General features: G+C 45.0%; 1 protein-coding gene across 7 annotated transcripts in view; it reads right to left on the minus strand.

Annotated features, from left to right (window-relative positions):
• Positions 1-15,541, minus strand: part of CHD6 (chromodomain helicase DNA binding protein 6) — a 201,469-nt gene that overhangs the window by 101,543 nt on the left and 84,385 nt on the right. For all 7 annotated transcript variants that reach the window (XM_070801690.1, XM_070801688.1, XM_070801689.1 and 4 more), the window contains 2 exons: positions 11,860-12,007; positions 9,940-10,089 (listed from right to left, as the gene is read on the minus strand). In XM_070801690.1, coding sequence (XP_070657791.1) covers positions 9,940-10,089; positions 11,860-12,007 — 298 coding nt within the window. The remainder of the gene's footprint in view (positions 1-9,939; positions 10,090-11,859; positions 12,008-15,541) is intronic.

The following is a 15,541-nucleotide window of genomic DNA, read 5'->3' on the forward strand; positions in this document are numbered from 1 at the left end:
CTCTGTTCTTTCCATTCATTTTTCTGTATGTCAGTTTAGAAATTTTCTACTGATCTGTCTTCAAAGTCACTAATCTTATCTTCTATTATATCTAATCTGCTTTTAAACTTACCTATTGTGGTATGAATTTTACAAATTTTCAGTTTTACAGCATTGATCTGATTCTCTTTATAGCTTCAATTCTCTGTTGGAATTCTTTACTTTAAAACTTATTTTGTCCATCATTTTCTCTATTTTCTTTAAATAGAGGATTACATTAATCATAGTAATTCAAAAAATTTTTTTTCTACTAACTCCATTATCTGGATCATCTGGGCTTTGCTTTCATTAATATTCCTGATTGTTAGTCAATTTCCCAGCCTTTTCAATGTCTAATAATTTTTTATTGTACGGTGAATATTGTGAACAAAAGAATCACAGCAGCTCCAAATGCTTCCTATTTTCTCCTTGATGAACAGGGAGAAGGAATGGGTCCCACTGGTCCAGTCCAATCAGGCTCTGTTGGGTCAGGACTGGGTCACCGTTCTGTTAAGACTCAGTCCATCTCTTGTTTGATCTATTCCTTGAGAACAAATGCCCACAGTCACTTGACTGTAAACTCGGCAGGTCTTTTTACTCCTCAGCCTTCAGTTTTCCAATCCCAAGCAGGTTAACAATCTCTCTTAAGGGAGATTCAGTTTTGTTTTGCAGTAGATCCATCCTTTCAGTGAGATTTTATCTCCTAAATAATGCAAGACTGTGAGATTTCAATTTGCCTTCTGGTTCGGCCACCCACTTCTTGTACTACCCCAGAACTCAGCAAATGTCGCCTGTGGAAGGCTCCTTGCTTTGGGGATTCCCCTAGTTCCCAATCATTTCATCAGCCCTGCATAATCAATCACCAGCAGGGTCAGATGTTTCTCGTCAACCCAGAGCAGGTCTCTGTTTGGGCCCAGCCTGATACTCAGCCCCTGCCCGGAATTACAGAATACATCCAGAGAAGAAAACAGTCAGCAACGGTCAGCTCATCTAGGGAAGAGCTCTTCTCCGTCTGGAATTTTAGTGCATCTCATTCTTACTGCTTCCACAGCTATCTGATGTCTTTAAAAATATGTTCTTTGCAAGTTACCTTTTTCTTCCCCCTTGCAGCGAGTGTTGGCCTGCCATGCCCAACTATTTCTTACCTGAAAATAGAATCCTCCAACGCTAACTCTTATTTCTGCAGTTCCCTAGGGCCTAGTTGTGGGGCTTTCTTTTCTATCTATATTCATTCTCTAGGTGATCCCATCCAGTCTCATGGTTTTAAACACTGGCTATATGTGTCTTGCCTGCCATATTTATTTATCCTGGGCTCCCCAGGTGGTGCTAGTGATAAAGAAGCCGCCTGTCAATGTAGGAGATGCAACAGATGCAGGTTCTATCCCTGGGTCAGAAAGATCTCCTGGAGGAAGGCATGGCAATCCCCTCCAGAGTTCTTGCCTAGAGAATCCCACGACAGAGGAGCCTGATGGACTACTGTCCATATGGTCGCAACGAGTCAGACGTGACTGAAGCACCGTAACTCGCATGTGTGCATGTTGTCCGGACTGCCATAGTTATTTAATCCAGCTTAGAACCCCATAATTATAGACTCCTTTATCCAACTGTTATTTGTCATCAGCACCTGACTATTTCAGAAATATTTCACACTTCAGATGTCCACAAACCAAACTCTTAGTCTCTCAGCCAAGCCACCAACCCTACCCCTTCAAACTACAGTTTTCTTACAATTGAATTAAAAAGAACTCTATCCCTCTGGATGTTCAGTCTCAAAATCCTGTAATTCCCAACTCCTCTCTTTTTGTGCCACATACCCTATCTCATCAGCCAAGATATCCTGTTGAGTTTACCTTTGAAGTATGTTCAGAACCCAGCCATTTCTCACCACCTCCACTGCTTCTACCCTGGTCTAAACCACCTTCATCTCTCACCCAGATTATTCCCAGTCATCTCTTAAGTAATCACTTTGTTACCCAGCCTGTCCTACTGGTCTATTCTCAACACAACTATCAGAATGGCCCCTTCATTTAAGTCATCCTTTTGCTTAAACTGCTTTTCTTTCAACTTGGGAGTAAAACCTAAAGTCTCCCAAAGGTCTTCAGAAGCCCACGGAATGCGTCCCCAGCCTCTCACCTCCTCTGTCACCTTTCAGGTGTCCTTGTCTGTCCCTCATACACACCAGGCACGTTTCCACCTTCAGGACTCTGCTATTCCGTCTGCCTGAAATCCTCTTCTTCCTACATGACTCCCTCACTCCTTTACTTCCTTTAGTTCTTGGATCATACATTACCTTTGTGAAGCCAACACTGATCACCCTATCTAAAATTGCAACCTTCATTCTTGAATTGCGTAACACTCCTATTCTGATGTTTTTTTTTTCCATAGCACTTACCACCATGTACACACTACACAATTTTACTCTTTCCAGGTTGATAACCAGCCTCTCCCAAGTTATTTCTACCCTTTGGAAGTTCTGAGCTTAGCCCTTTGGCCTGACACCCCACGTAGGCTGAAAACCTGGCAAACATCTGGAGGAGGAGATGGGTTGTGTGCATGCAACAGGCTCCCTCCACAAGGGCAGGGACTTCCGGCTCTTTTGTTCCCTGATGTTATCTCCAGCGCTCAGAACAGACCTTGGTGCCCAATAGTAGTAGGCGCTCAATAAATATTTCTGAATAAGTAATGTTAAGAGATTTTACAATGCAACATGGGAACAGCAGTATAGAGCAAGTGCTACGGGCACACAGAGCCAGAGCAGTTGGCCAAATCAGAAGAGGCTTCGGAAACAAGCTACATGTCTATTAGCCTTAGACTTTCATCACTGCCAACTACCTTTCCTACCTACTTCCAAGTCTGAACGAACCAGACTAACAAGCAAGCCTTCACACAAGTGCACCCATGCTGAGATAACCATGGTCTCTCCTCACCAGCAGGTGACTTCAAATAGGCTCTCTCTCTTTAAAAGAATTTTCTTTATTCGACTATATATTTGGGGAGGGGGGCTTCACTGGGTCTTAGTTGCAATGCATGGGCTTTTTCTAGCTGCAGTGACCAGGGGCTACTCTCTGGTTGTGGTGTGAGAGCTTCTCGTTGCAGGGGCTTCTCTTGTTGCAGAGTATGTGCTCTAGAGAGAGTGGGCTCAGAAATTGTGGCCCATGGGCTTAGTTGCCCGATGGCATGTGGGATTTTAATTCCCGGACCAGGGATCAAATCCATGTTCCCTGCGTTGGCAGGTGGATTCTTAACCACTGGACGTCCCTTCAAATAGTCTCTTATTCTTACCTACCATGAAGAGCAGAAAAAGATGGCTTCTGATGGAAAAATGTTGATTTCTCTTCAGTTTTTAACCAGGACCCAATCCACAGAAACATTAACATGTGGATGAAGAAGGCTCAGAACTTTACTCTGAGGGTTAAAAGGATGGAGGGCTTAAAGCATTCTTTGTTATAGAGAAATTTTTAAGTAAAAATTAAGGAATTTGAAATAAAAGTTCAGTTTGCTTTTTGGCACTAAAGAACAGGGGTTAACAATAGAATTAAAAAAAAAAATCAATAGTTATCATCAAAATCTGACAACAGATTTTTTTTTTTTTACTCTATCCTAATAAAAGGGAAAAAAGAGGCTAGTGTTACCAAAAATACACATCAAAGTAGGAAGAAGACTGGAAAATCAGGATTTCTTTTTCCTAAACAGAGACCGTGCATAAGCATGATCATGTGTGTATAAACACTCAGTGTATACAGATACACACAGATATAAACTAAATCTGCTTGCCGAACACACTTCCATAACAGCCATCTGTTCCCAACTTCTTGGAATTTTCTCAAATTATCCTTCAAAGAAGACCATTTTAATTCATTCAATTTCATGTCAGAAACTCATGAAATTAATTTTTTCCCTTAGGGAAAAAATTTTCAACTCACATCACTCCCAACCTCAACCAACCACCTGATTCACTCTATTCAGCTAGAATAAGGAGAGCCTCTAGTGAGACACAACTCACTTTTCAAAACATTAAGTATTTACCAAGTGCCATGGAAGGTCCGAAGTCACATTAAACAAGGTGCCCAGTCTCAGAGGCTTAGCTCTCAGTGGAAGCAAAATAAAACATATTTTTCTGAGAAATGTGCCCGGGGTAAATCCTAATCAGTGCAGTAGTAACCCTAAGTCCAGCAAGAGAGCAGAAAGCATGAACAGCTTGACTTTCAAATAGTGTGTTTTCTTTCAGTTGGGCATTAAAGGATGCTGGCTCATAAGAGGACTGCAAACAGGAAGGAAAGCTGAAACGTGCCCATGTGATGAAAGGATCAGTATAGCGGAAGCAGGATGCCTATTGGGATACCAAGGAACACAGTCTTAATAGAAAAAAACATTTCACAGAATGGGGAGTGGGGATAAATGAGAACAGAATGTGGCCACATTCCTTAGAAGAAAATCAGGCAGGAATTTTGATCTAAAACAGGAGTTAACAGGCAAAATCACCTTAGATTCTTGAGTGGGACACTGAGAAAAGCCAAAAACTGCCCTGGGAAAATGAGAAAATGGGGAAATGAACCTAGGAATGGAGTGCGAGGGACAGAGGCCTGGGGCAGGGAATGACAAAGGTGCAAACCGCAGCTGTCTGAACACTAAAAGCCTCAGCAGGACTGGTGGCCAGGAGCAGCCAAGAGGAAACAAAGACAGGAGACACTCGGAGGAAAGACCCGGGGTGGGAAATGGTGCTGTGGCCGACGAAGAAATGGAAAGAATGAAAACCATCCTCCTGGGCCGAGTGGGACGGCAGCCTAAGTCCTGAATCACCCGGGCTGGTGCAGAGCTGCAGTCACTCTGCCCCGGGCCTGCCCGTGGCAGTCAGGGCTGGGGTGAGAAGAAGGCAAATGCCAGCAGGAAAACAGGCCAGTACAAAGAAGTGGAGGAAACAAGAGCCTGAGAAAGAAAGAAAAACACCTCATTCTCATCTTTCTAATCCAGGAGTTAAGAATCGTACCTGTTTCTACAATGTTTTAAGCATATTTATTCATTCGATTCAGTTCAGTTGCTCAGTGGTATCCTACTCTTTGCGACCCCATGAATCGCAGTACGCCAGGCCTCCCTGTCCATCACCAACTCCCGGAGTTCACCCAGACTCATGTCCATCGAGTTGGTGATGCCATCCAGCCATCTCATCCTCTGTTGTCCCCTTCTCCTCCTGCCCCCAATCCCTCCCAGCATCAGAGTCTTTTCCAGTGAGTCAACTCTTTGCATGAGGTGGCCAAAGTACTGGAGTTTCAGCTTTAGCATCATTCCTTCCAAAGAAATCCCAGGGCTGATCTCCTTTAGAATGGACCGGTTGGATCTCCTTGAGGTCCAAGGGACTCTCAAGAGTCTTCTCCAACACCACAGTTCAAAAGCATCAATTCTTCGGCACTCAGCTTTCTTCACAGTCCAACTCTCACATCCATATATGACTATTGGAAAAACCATAGCCTTGACTAGACTAGATGGACCTTTGCTGGCAAAGTAATGTCTCTGCTTTTGAATATGCTATTTAGCTTGGTCATAACTTTTCTTCCAAGGAGTAAGCATCTTTTAATTTCATGGCTGCAGTCACCATCTGCAGTGATTTTGGAGCCCAAAAAAATAAAGTCTGACACTGTTTCCACTGTTTCCCCATCTATTTCCCATGAAGTGATGGGACCAGATGCCATGATCTTCGTTTTCTGAATGTTGAGCTTTAAGCCAACTTTTTCACTCTCCTCTTTCACTTTCATCAAGAGGCTTTTTAGTTCCTCTTCACTTTCTGCCATAAGGGTGGTGTCATCTGCATATCTGAGGTTATTGATATTTCTCCCGGCAATCTTGATTCCAGCTTGTGCTTCTTCCAGCCCAGCATTTCTCATGATGTACTCTGCATATAAGTTTAATAAGCAGGGTGACAATATACAGCCTTGATGTATTCCTTTTCCTATTTGGAACCAGTCTGTTGTTCCATGTCCAGTTCTAACTGTTGCTTCCTGACCTGCATATAGGTTTCTCAAGAGGCACATCAGGTGGTCTGGTATTCCCATCTCTTTCAAAATTTTCCAGATGTTAAGTACAACTGAATGCATGTCTTTATGTTACTTACTACCCAATGTCAAGTACTACCTATGTTAAGTGAAAATTATGATCAACTAAAAAGTGACACTTGTTTTTGTAAAAGTTTACAGTGTGATGGCGGGAACAATCAGGAGTGATATTCAGAGCAATATGGCAGGGGCGCTGACCCATCAGTGCAGTTACGGGCTGTGAACAAGTGGTGGGTGGGTTCTGGGGACATTAGGCATAATGAATACACCACAAAATAGAGGAGGGACGTGCCATAGTTTTCTCTAAATAGTTCCTGGGGCTTAATGTACAGTTTACTTTATTGAAGCCTTTTCATGCTGGAGAGATAAGTTAAAAAAAAAAAGAAAAAGATTACAAGCCCTACCCTAACATGGTTCATGGCTTCGACAAAGGCAAACAAAAACTGGCAGGTGTTTAAAGGACAGTGACAGAGTTAACCGTACTGGAGTGCCATGGGAGACAGAGGAGGGGCACTTACCTCCAGCTTGAGGGGAAGCAGGGAGTTTCCCGGGCGAGGGAACCACTGCGCTCACCTGCCAGGGGCAGGCAAAGACCAGAAAAAGCAGAGGGTACTGTCTGCAAAGACGCAAGAGCGGGCACAAGAGAGCACTGGGAGATGATGCCTCGTTCAAATTCAAGTCCTTCTGTCTCAGTGGCAAAAATCACACAAACCACACCAACTGCAGGAGGCAAAAACTGAGACCGCCTTGTAAGAATCTATATGCTGTAAATGGGCCATAACCGGGCAAGTCTCTGTACCAAGCACTGCCATGGATTTGACAAAGAATAAGAAAGCAGGGAGTCACAGTGAGGATGGGAACATATTTCCCGTTGCCCAGCCAGGGGACTGTCCTCTAGACTTCAAAGCAGGTGTCTATGCTGATCTGCCAGGCCCGAGCTAGAATGAATCATGCGTAAAGACGTTTGCAGCAACTCACCACTAGGCAAGCACTGCTGAGGTTGCGATTTGGGGTTGGGACAGGAGCCACACTAGTGGGCTAAGCATGCCGATAAGACACCACAAAGAAAGCAGGGAGGGAGCAGCGGGGCCTTTTTGGTGCTGACTGCACACCCTTCTCTGCCCCTTCTCTGCCCGTCTGCAAGCAGGCGGACACCCTTCCAAAGGGCCTTGGGAGAAGGATGGAAGAAAAGTCTAATCTTCTTCTACTGGTTTCTGGGCCCCTGGACACTCTGAGGATTGCCTGGAATCCTAGATGAGATCCGTGACTTTTGGGCTTTGTGTTAGTCTGGGAAATCTTTGTTCAGACCTCCCCAGAGACCCCACTATGTAAAACAGACACGAATAGAGGGCTCCATGGAGCACCGACTCGGGTCAGTCGCTCAGTCCCCGGCAGGTGGTTGGGTCTGTCCTGTGGTGTGGAGGCCAGAGCCACATGGCTACCTTTTCTGAACATCAACACCAAAACCACATTTGGGGCCGCTTTCTTTTTTAAATTTAGTCGCAATCTTTGAAGTGTAATTAATGCAGATTCAGATTCTAGCTTATGTTTCACCACATATAAACTCCTTCTTGAATGTACCCTTCATGAGGATAAAAAGAGCCTTGTGAAGATAAAAACTACTGCCCTTTAGGTACCAGGTAGAAGTCAGAACAACAACCGAAATAAGTTAGTGACCTGGGCTGAATGGCTACTAGGAGTAAATAAAACCCCTTAGAGTGCTTTAACTACCAAAGCAACCATAAAATCGCCAAGGAAGGGAAACCCACTGTAAATATTCATTTGACCACACTGGGTCTTAGTTGCAGCACACGAGATCTTTGATTTTCATTGTAAAATGTGGGCTTTCTAGCTGTGACACGCGGGATTTAGTTCCGTGACCAGGGATGGAACCTGCACCCCTGCACTGGGAGCGTCAAGTCTTAGCTACTGGACCACAGGGCAGTCCCAGGAGACCCACTGTAAAGCAATGTAATCCTATCACGTCAAAGAAGTTTTGCAAGGACTACTTTTAACTACTTGCTTGTACTACTTCAAATTATTATTCCTATTAAGTGTTCTATTCATTAGCTGGATAACCCTGACCCAGAGAGAGACACGAAATCAGTTCTTACACGCTCATCACTGATCCACTGCTGCGATGTAATGCTATGACCTGGATTGTTCTGTGCTTATTTCCTGATTGTTAACATAGGCACAAGGGCCCCTGCTCCTAGCTACTTTCTATGCAGACACAGAGCAAAAGGCTGTGAGAAATTACATGAAAAAGCTTGATGTGGGAGTCAAGGTGGATGGCACGGATAAAAGCATCCTCAGCTCCAGGAGCCACACTGGAGTCCAGGAGGAAGGACAGGCATTTGTGCTGTAGCTGCACAGGCAGAACGTGAATCCTGCCAAGTCAGCAACAGGGACTCCATAACAACAGACAGCCTGTGTCCCAGAATGTGCTGCCGGCCATCAGGCGCATCCCACATGCACAGCCTGCTGCTTCTTTTGCTTCTGCTTTCTGCTCTGCAAACTCCTTGGCTCAGACCTCCTCCTTTTCAACATGTATTCCCACCCCCTCTTCCCTGGCAGCATCTGGGGGTACCACGACTAAATGCTGTCCTCGTCTTCCCTGACACTGTTGCCAGTGGAAATTCCTAAACTGCACAGATGGGCATCGTGCGTCTCTGACTGCCCCAGGCCCCTTGTACAACCTGCAGGAGGAAGGCCAAATACTTTAGCTGAGAGCCAAGGCCTTGCATAATGTGGCTCTCCCTACTACCCCAGGATCATCTCCCATCACTCCTCAAATCACACCCCAACGTCTGACCTAGCTCATTAAACTGTCATATCACAACCTCTGGTACTCAGCAGGCTATGGGGCTGTGGTTCAGGTCGGAAACGCCTCCCCTAAAACCCTGACCTCCCTTTCCTGTCCATTCCTCCTCCAGTCACCATATCCAGCACACACTTCCAAGACCGCACTTAACTCACAATACCAGTGTAGCCATACGCTCCTTCTCCCAGATTAAACTCCCTGGAGGCAGGGACCAAGCCGTGATACTCATCCTTGTGTCCTAGGAACTGGCCCTGCTGTGGGTTCTCCATACACATTTGTAACCCCAGTCCCAACTGTAATGACTGCTTTATGCGATTCTGTTCATTGAGTAGCTATTTACTCCATATCAGACTTCTACATTCTAATGGGAGAGACAAATAAAATGAAATCAGAACACAATTATAAATTGTAATAAGTGCTATGAAATAAACAAACAGGAGTGAAATAAAGAATCATCAGAGGATTTCCCTGATGGTCCAGTAGTTAAGACCCTGTCCTTCCAACACAGAAGGCCCAGGGTCCGATTCCTGGTCAGAGAACTAGCTCCCACAGGCTTCAACTAAAGATCCTGTGTGCCACAACTAAAGACCCAGTGCAGTCAGATAAATAATAATTAATTGGGGAAAAAAAAAGAATCATTAGGACAAGGGGCAAGAGTCTACTTTAAATAAGATTCAAGTGAAGCATGTGGCAAAGAGCATTCCAACCAAAAGGGACCACGCAGGCCAAGGGCAGTAGGTGGGAAAGAATGGCTGATACATGGCTTTAAAAGAGTCAAGTCTTTTGGCTGGAGAATAATGAGAGAGATGGCACAAAGTCATGTATCTGGAAAATGAACTTAGGTGAATTCAGGAGAGTATGATGACAGAGGGACCTGCGAGGCCCAGACAAAGAGCCTGAACTTTCAGTTCAGCAGGAAGCCACCTGAAGGACAGAACCTGCAGTTAAGGTGATCGAGCTTATGCTTTGAAAAAGAGCCACAGTACAACTCCATCAGAAAGTCGAAGTGACTGTCCGGTGGAGGCCAGCAGTCCAACCTAAAGGCTGTACCTCCGCCTGCCAGGCCAGGGTCGAAGCTGAGAGGGCGGACGTCCGGCCGGCCCCAAGCACAGCAATGGTCTCCCCGTCATCGTCCACCACCTTGAAGTCCAGGTCTTCGTTGTATTTTCTGCGCTTCACTTGCCGTCCTGAGCGTCGTTTCTGCAGGACAAACACACCCGCCAGAGACGCTCAGTGAGTCGGAGGGAAAAGCACGCACAAGGACACCCTCGCCTTACTACACTCGCTCACACTCTCCGACTTTCCCAGAAGGATCTGCCCTGAGCACAACTCTTTTCAGAGCTAAATTCACTCAAAACGGGGCCCAGGTAAGGAGAGGGAGCCACCTTCCTGGATCCACAGAGTAGGAGGTGTAGTCTCAGGATCCAGGGAGATGTGTTTTATTATCTCTACCTGTGTTTTCCCCCTCCTTTCTGGAATTGGTTTCCATTCCAGTGAAACAGGGATGGGAAGTAACTTCATCATCTCCAAGCATAGCCTGAAGCTCCAGGTTTATGACAATGATTTAACAGGTTTTTTTCTGTTTATTTTCAATTTTCCAAGTTCACCAGAGTTTTCATGTACTTCCAAACAACTAAATAATACCAATTTTATTCGGACTTACTTTGAGAATCTCCTAACACCACCCTTTGAAATTCAAGCTGACGTCTTGAGTGTGACAAAACGAGATTCGTGACTCACCATGTAAGGACTTGACTATAATTAAATAACTTATGACCTTTAAGAGAGATAACATCCTACAGCAAAGCAACCCAGTGGCTTTCCTCAAGCAGAAAAACACACGGTTCATCTCTACCCATCATATCCAAGCAGCAGAAACACTTCCGGGAACTATCCACTCAGCCAGCTGAGTCTTCAACACTTAAACCCTACAAAACAAAACGAAAAGCCACACCTCACCCCCACCCTACCCCCCGGCCCTTATTGTCTAAAAGATGCCTCCTGGGCCTCTCTCTGTGTTGTTTCTTTACTGTGTCACCTCAATGACATTTAATTTTACAGGAGAGATTTCACATAAAAAGCTCTCCCTCAATCCCACGTGCAGATTACCATCCCAGAAACATCGAACTACCTGCTGACCCTCATGGACCGGACGTACTTGCTCCTCTGCCAGTCAGGATACTTGGGAGTCACTAACCCAAGTATATAGGCAGTGAAAGGGGGTCTCGGATCTGACTCCCCAGACGTCACAACTTATTCATCACTGTGATGTTAGGAGCCGACACTTTCCTACAGTGAAGATCACAGGACTTAAGGTATAGTAAGTTGATCTTATCCTAAATGGCCCCTTGTGGGAGCAGAGCCCAGATAAACTGCTGCGGTTGTCAGAGGAAACAGCACTTTGAAATATCAGAATTCAAGTCCAAGAGACGCTGCCTCAACTCAAGGGAGAAAACTCCTACCAATGTCTCACGCCCATTTTGGTGCATCTTCAGAAATCTCAATTTGGGTGGGCCACTCATTTCCCCAAATTTTCCTTCCCATCTTGGCAAAAGAAATCCATCCCTGACTTTCCCAGCATCTGGGATTATGAACGTGTCCTCATGCAGACTGGCTTATTAGCACCCCGAGCCATCAACGCATCACCTACAAGGCGAGAGAGGCCCTCGGAGCCTCATCTACTTTGGATCACACTTCCCCTCTCCATGTTCCCTCTCACTGCAGCCTGATACCATGCGACTCTCCTGGAAGGAAGCCAACACTGCTAAACCGCTGGGAGATTGTTAGTCTAAGGACCAGGATGCTAGATAAAGAGCCTTGTGGTCACCCACTAACATGGAGAAAGCCCAGCCTACGTCTGGGTGCGAGGGAAGCGGGCTGGAGACAGGGAGAGAGGAGTACCGGGATGAGCGTCAGCGAGACCCCACCCCGCAGCCGCAGTGCCCGCTCGGGCTCCCGGCACAGTGGTACCTGGCTGTCTGCAGACTCAGTGGACTCCTCGGGGCTCCGCAGGGATGGGTTCGGCAAGCCCTGGTCCAGCTCTAAACTCTCCACTGCAGTTTCACTTTTCCTTTTTCCTTTCTTCTTTTTCTCCACTGGGGTTGGTCCTTGCTCCTTGCTACAAGGAGAAATTCAGAATTAAAACTGTTGGGCAGTTCTTAAGCTAAGATTTCTCATATGATTCAAGTTACGAGGGTACATCCTGTAATTCTGGGGCCAGGAGAGGCTTTAATGGGAAAGCAGCAAGAGTTTCCTGTCAGAAATTTGCAGGAAAAAGGGAAGAAACATCTACATGGGTTGATGTAAAATTCACTTTTTTTTTACACCCCTATCATGACTACTATAGATAGGATTAATGTGATACGAAGTAAAATGATACAAACATCTCCCCACCCCCCAAAAAACCCCACTTTCAAATAAACGTTCAAAACTGAAGACAACACTGCCATAGCCCTTGAGGAGGTCACGTGGATAAAATTCCGACCACCCAGAGCCATCGCCCACGGCAGGAGATGGATGCTCCTTGAGAGAGGTGGAGATGGGCAAAATTCACTGTGCAAGGCCCTGCTAAGACGGCAGCATCTCCAATAAGCCTTTTTGGCTCCTCCTGGCTGATAAAATCCCTTTTCTACACTCCCAAGCACCGCAACGGCTTCCTTTGTGGCTCAGCTGGTAAAGAATCCACCTGCAATGCAGGAGATCTGGGTTCAATCCCTGGGCTGGGAAGATCCTCTAGAGAAGGGAAAGGCTACCTGCTCTAGTATTCCGGTCAGGAGAAGTCCATGGACTGTATAGTCCATGGGGGTCCCAAGGAGTCGGACACGACTGAGCAACTTTTACTTTCCTTCAAGCACCTCAACTGTGCTTTGCCTAAGGCATTCAAACTTTGATCTTTCACCAGAGTGACACCAGGCTCAGAACTAAACAGGACCTCGGATCCTCTGCAGTGACTTGATCAACATGTGCTGAATGGATGAACAGTTTACACTTCTCTGTGCTCTCCCATCAGACACTAAGTTCCCAGAGGGCAGTATGCGCTTAAGTTCTGTATTCTTCACAGCGAGTAGTAGCGTTATGCCTAAACCATACCAAGGATTCGATAAAATATTCATTGGATAGATGGATGCACTAATGGATGCATACAACTGGGGAGATTTGGGAAAAACACACTTGAGCAAAGATACACACAGAATTTTGACAGAAGACAATAATAATAATAATTGCAGCTAATTTGTATGTAACACCTACTACATGCAGACACAGTTCTCTAAACTTTTACATGGATTATCTCCTTTATTCCTCAAAGCAACCATTTAAGGCAGATAGCATTAGTATCCTAATTTTATCAAGAAAAACAGTGAGGTTAAGATTTCCAGGGTAACACGCTAGTAAATGGAAGAGAAAGTATTTAAACCAGGCACGCGCATAGTCACCATGACGTTCTTGGGGAACGGAAGAGTGCTAAAAGACAGTCTGTGCGGCTGGATGACGGGACAGGTGAAAAGCAGCACTAAGCTGATGCAGCTGGAAAGATCCCGGGGTACGTGAGGCTGGAGAGCTTAGACTCATGCTGCATGAAAAGGGCACAATGCAAGACTGGGCAAGGGAGAAAGAAGACTCAAGCGACATGTGATCAGAGAAAACGCAAGGGTATAAATGATGTGAAAGATCCGACAGAAGCAGAACCAGTAAGTCTTGGCAGAAGGTGGAGATGAGGAAAGAGCCACAGTTACTGGTACTTCCCATCCGGTGAGTCACTGCAAGGTGTGGGGGAAGACAGGGACAGGGACGGAAGACCCAGTGGGAGGCACCCGTGGGGTCAGTCTGCTTCTCCCAACACCCTTCACCCTTTCGCACGTGGGTCACTCATCAGGTGGGCAAAAACCCAGTCTTACCCTAGATTCCGTAGGCTGAAGACTGGCTTGCCTACCTATCAGCAAAGTTCTTTATGAACTTGTTTTGACCCAAACTTAGGAAATGAAACTCGGGGGCTGGGGGTGGGGATCAGGGGAGAAAGACCACTTCCTACCAGTTTCAGGACAGAAGACTCCAGTGAAAAGAGTTTTTAAAAAGATGTCCGTCCAATTTTCACTGGAATATTTATCTCATGTAACGTGGCTCTCACTAAGAAAATTACATAGAAAATTACAATTTATATTCTACAAAGCACTTAAGTGTTTCCTGTCTCGTTTAACTGTAGCAACAGCAATTCTGCGAGGGAGCCAGGGCAGGTGAGCCTCATGTTCCAGATGTACAAACAGGTTTAAGAAGCACAAAGGCCCCAAAGCCAGCAGCCAAGCAGAAGCCGGTGCTCAGCTCAGCTGACTCACAATCCCCTCACTGTTTACACTGTATCATGTTTCCTGCCTCCTTTTTTCTTTTTAAATCCCCAGTCTCCCTTTCAACAAATGCAAAAACTTCAAATTTCTCTTAATCTTCTTGGAATTTCAAAATAATCACCAAAAGAATTGGTTACAAAACACTCCAATAACTCAGATATACCAAAAAAAGAAAAAGAAAAATTCCTAACTCCATAGATGATTGTCTCAGCAGAAGAAGGTATGTGCTTCATTTTTTGGACACACATTTAGAAATAGTAATATAAATATAGTCACCATAATAATCACATGCTTGGAATCCCATTTAATCTTCTGTAAAATCTTAAATCCTTCCAACATTTGAAATCAATCTTATCTTTCTACGAAATATAATTTCATTTTGGAAAACTTTATCTATATATGTTTAATCTCCATTTTAAATATTCATTATATAGATGGGCTAGAAACATGTGCTTCATTGTGAAAATATCCTGCTCAAAACTAAATTAAGCTTAAGACAGAATTAAGGAATAGAACCTCCTCAAAATACTCAACCTTACTATAAGACGTGTATATATTTGCCTTCCATGTTTTCAGAAACACATTAAATGATGACAAGGAGGAGCTGTAGTGAGGCCCCTCCAAAGTCAAGCCTGGGGCACCATGGGTTTCCTAGCCAGAAGTTGGGTGTGGGGTGGGGTGGAGGGAACAACTTCTTAAATATACATGAGTAAAACAGGAACAAGTCTAGTGATACTTGCTTACCTATTGGAGAAGGCAATGGCACCCCTACTCAGTACTCTTGCCTGGAAAATCTCATGGACTGAGGAGCCTGGTGGGCTGCAGTCCATGGGGTCGCTAAGAGTCGGGCACGACTGAGCGACTTCACTTTCACTTTTCACTTTCATGCATTGGAGAAGGAAATGGCAACCCACTCCAGTGTTCTTGCCTGGAGAATCCCAGAGATGGGGAAGCCTGGTGGGCTGCCGTCTCTGGGGTCGCACAGAGTTGGACATGACTGAAGCAACTTAGCAGCAGCAGCAAGAAGATACTCTATCGAGAAATCTTCATAGTGATATTCTGAATATTACCTTTGACAGAAGAATCAATTTTGATTTTCAAAACTTTTTGCTGGAGCTCTTTTGATAAAGACAAGTATCAGGAAGAAAAGATTCCTTGTGAGCTTATAAATGGGACTTTCAAATAGGATATCAAGAAAATACCACCTGAATTCATCCTCTAGGAAGACTAGGTAAAATGTGTTTTCCCCATCTTCGAAATGAGTTTTAAAAAACTTACACTTGAGAGTTTTATCAAATGAAGACATTTTAACC

The sequence above is a fragment of the Bos indicus genome, chromosome 13 (assembly GCF_029378745.1).
Source record: "Bos indicus isolate NIAB-ARS_2022 breed Sahiwal x Tharparkar chromosome 13, NIAB-ARS_B.indTharparkar_mat_pri_1.0, whole genome shotgun sequence".
Lineage (NCBI taxonomy): Eukaryota > Metazoa > Chordata > Mammalia > Artiodactyla > Bovidae > Bos > Bos indicus.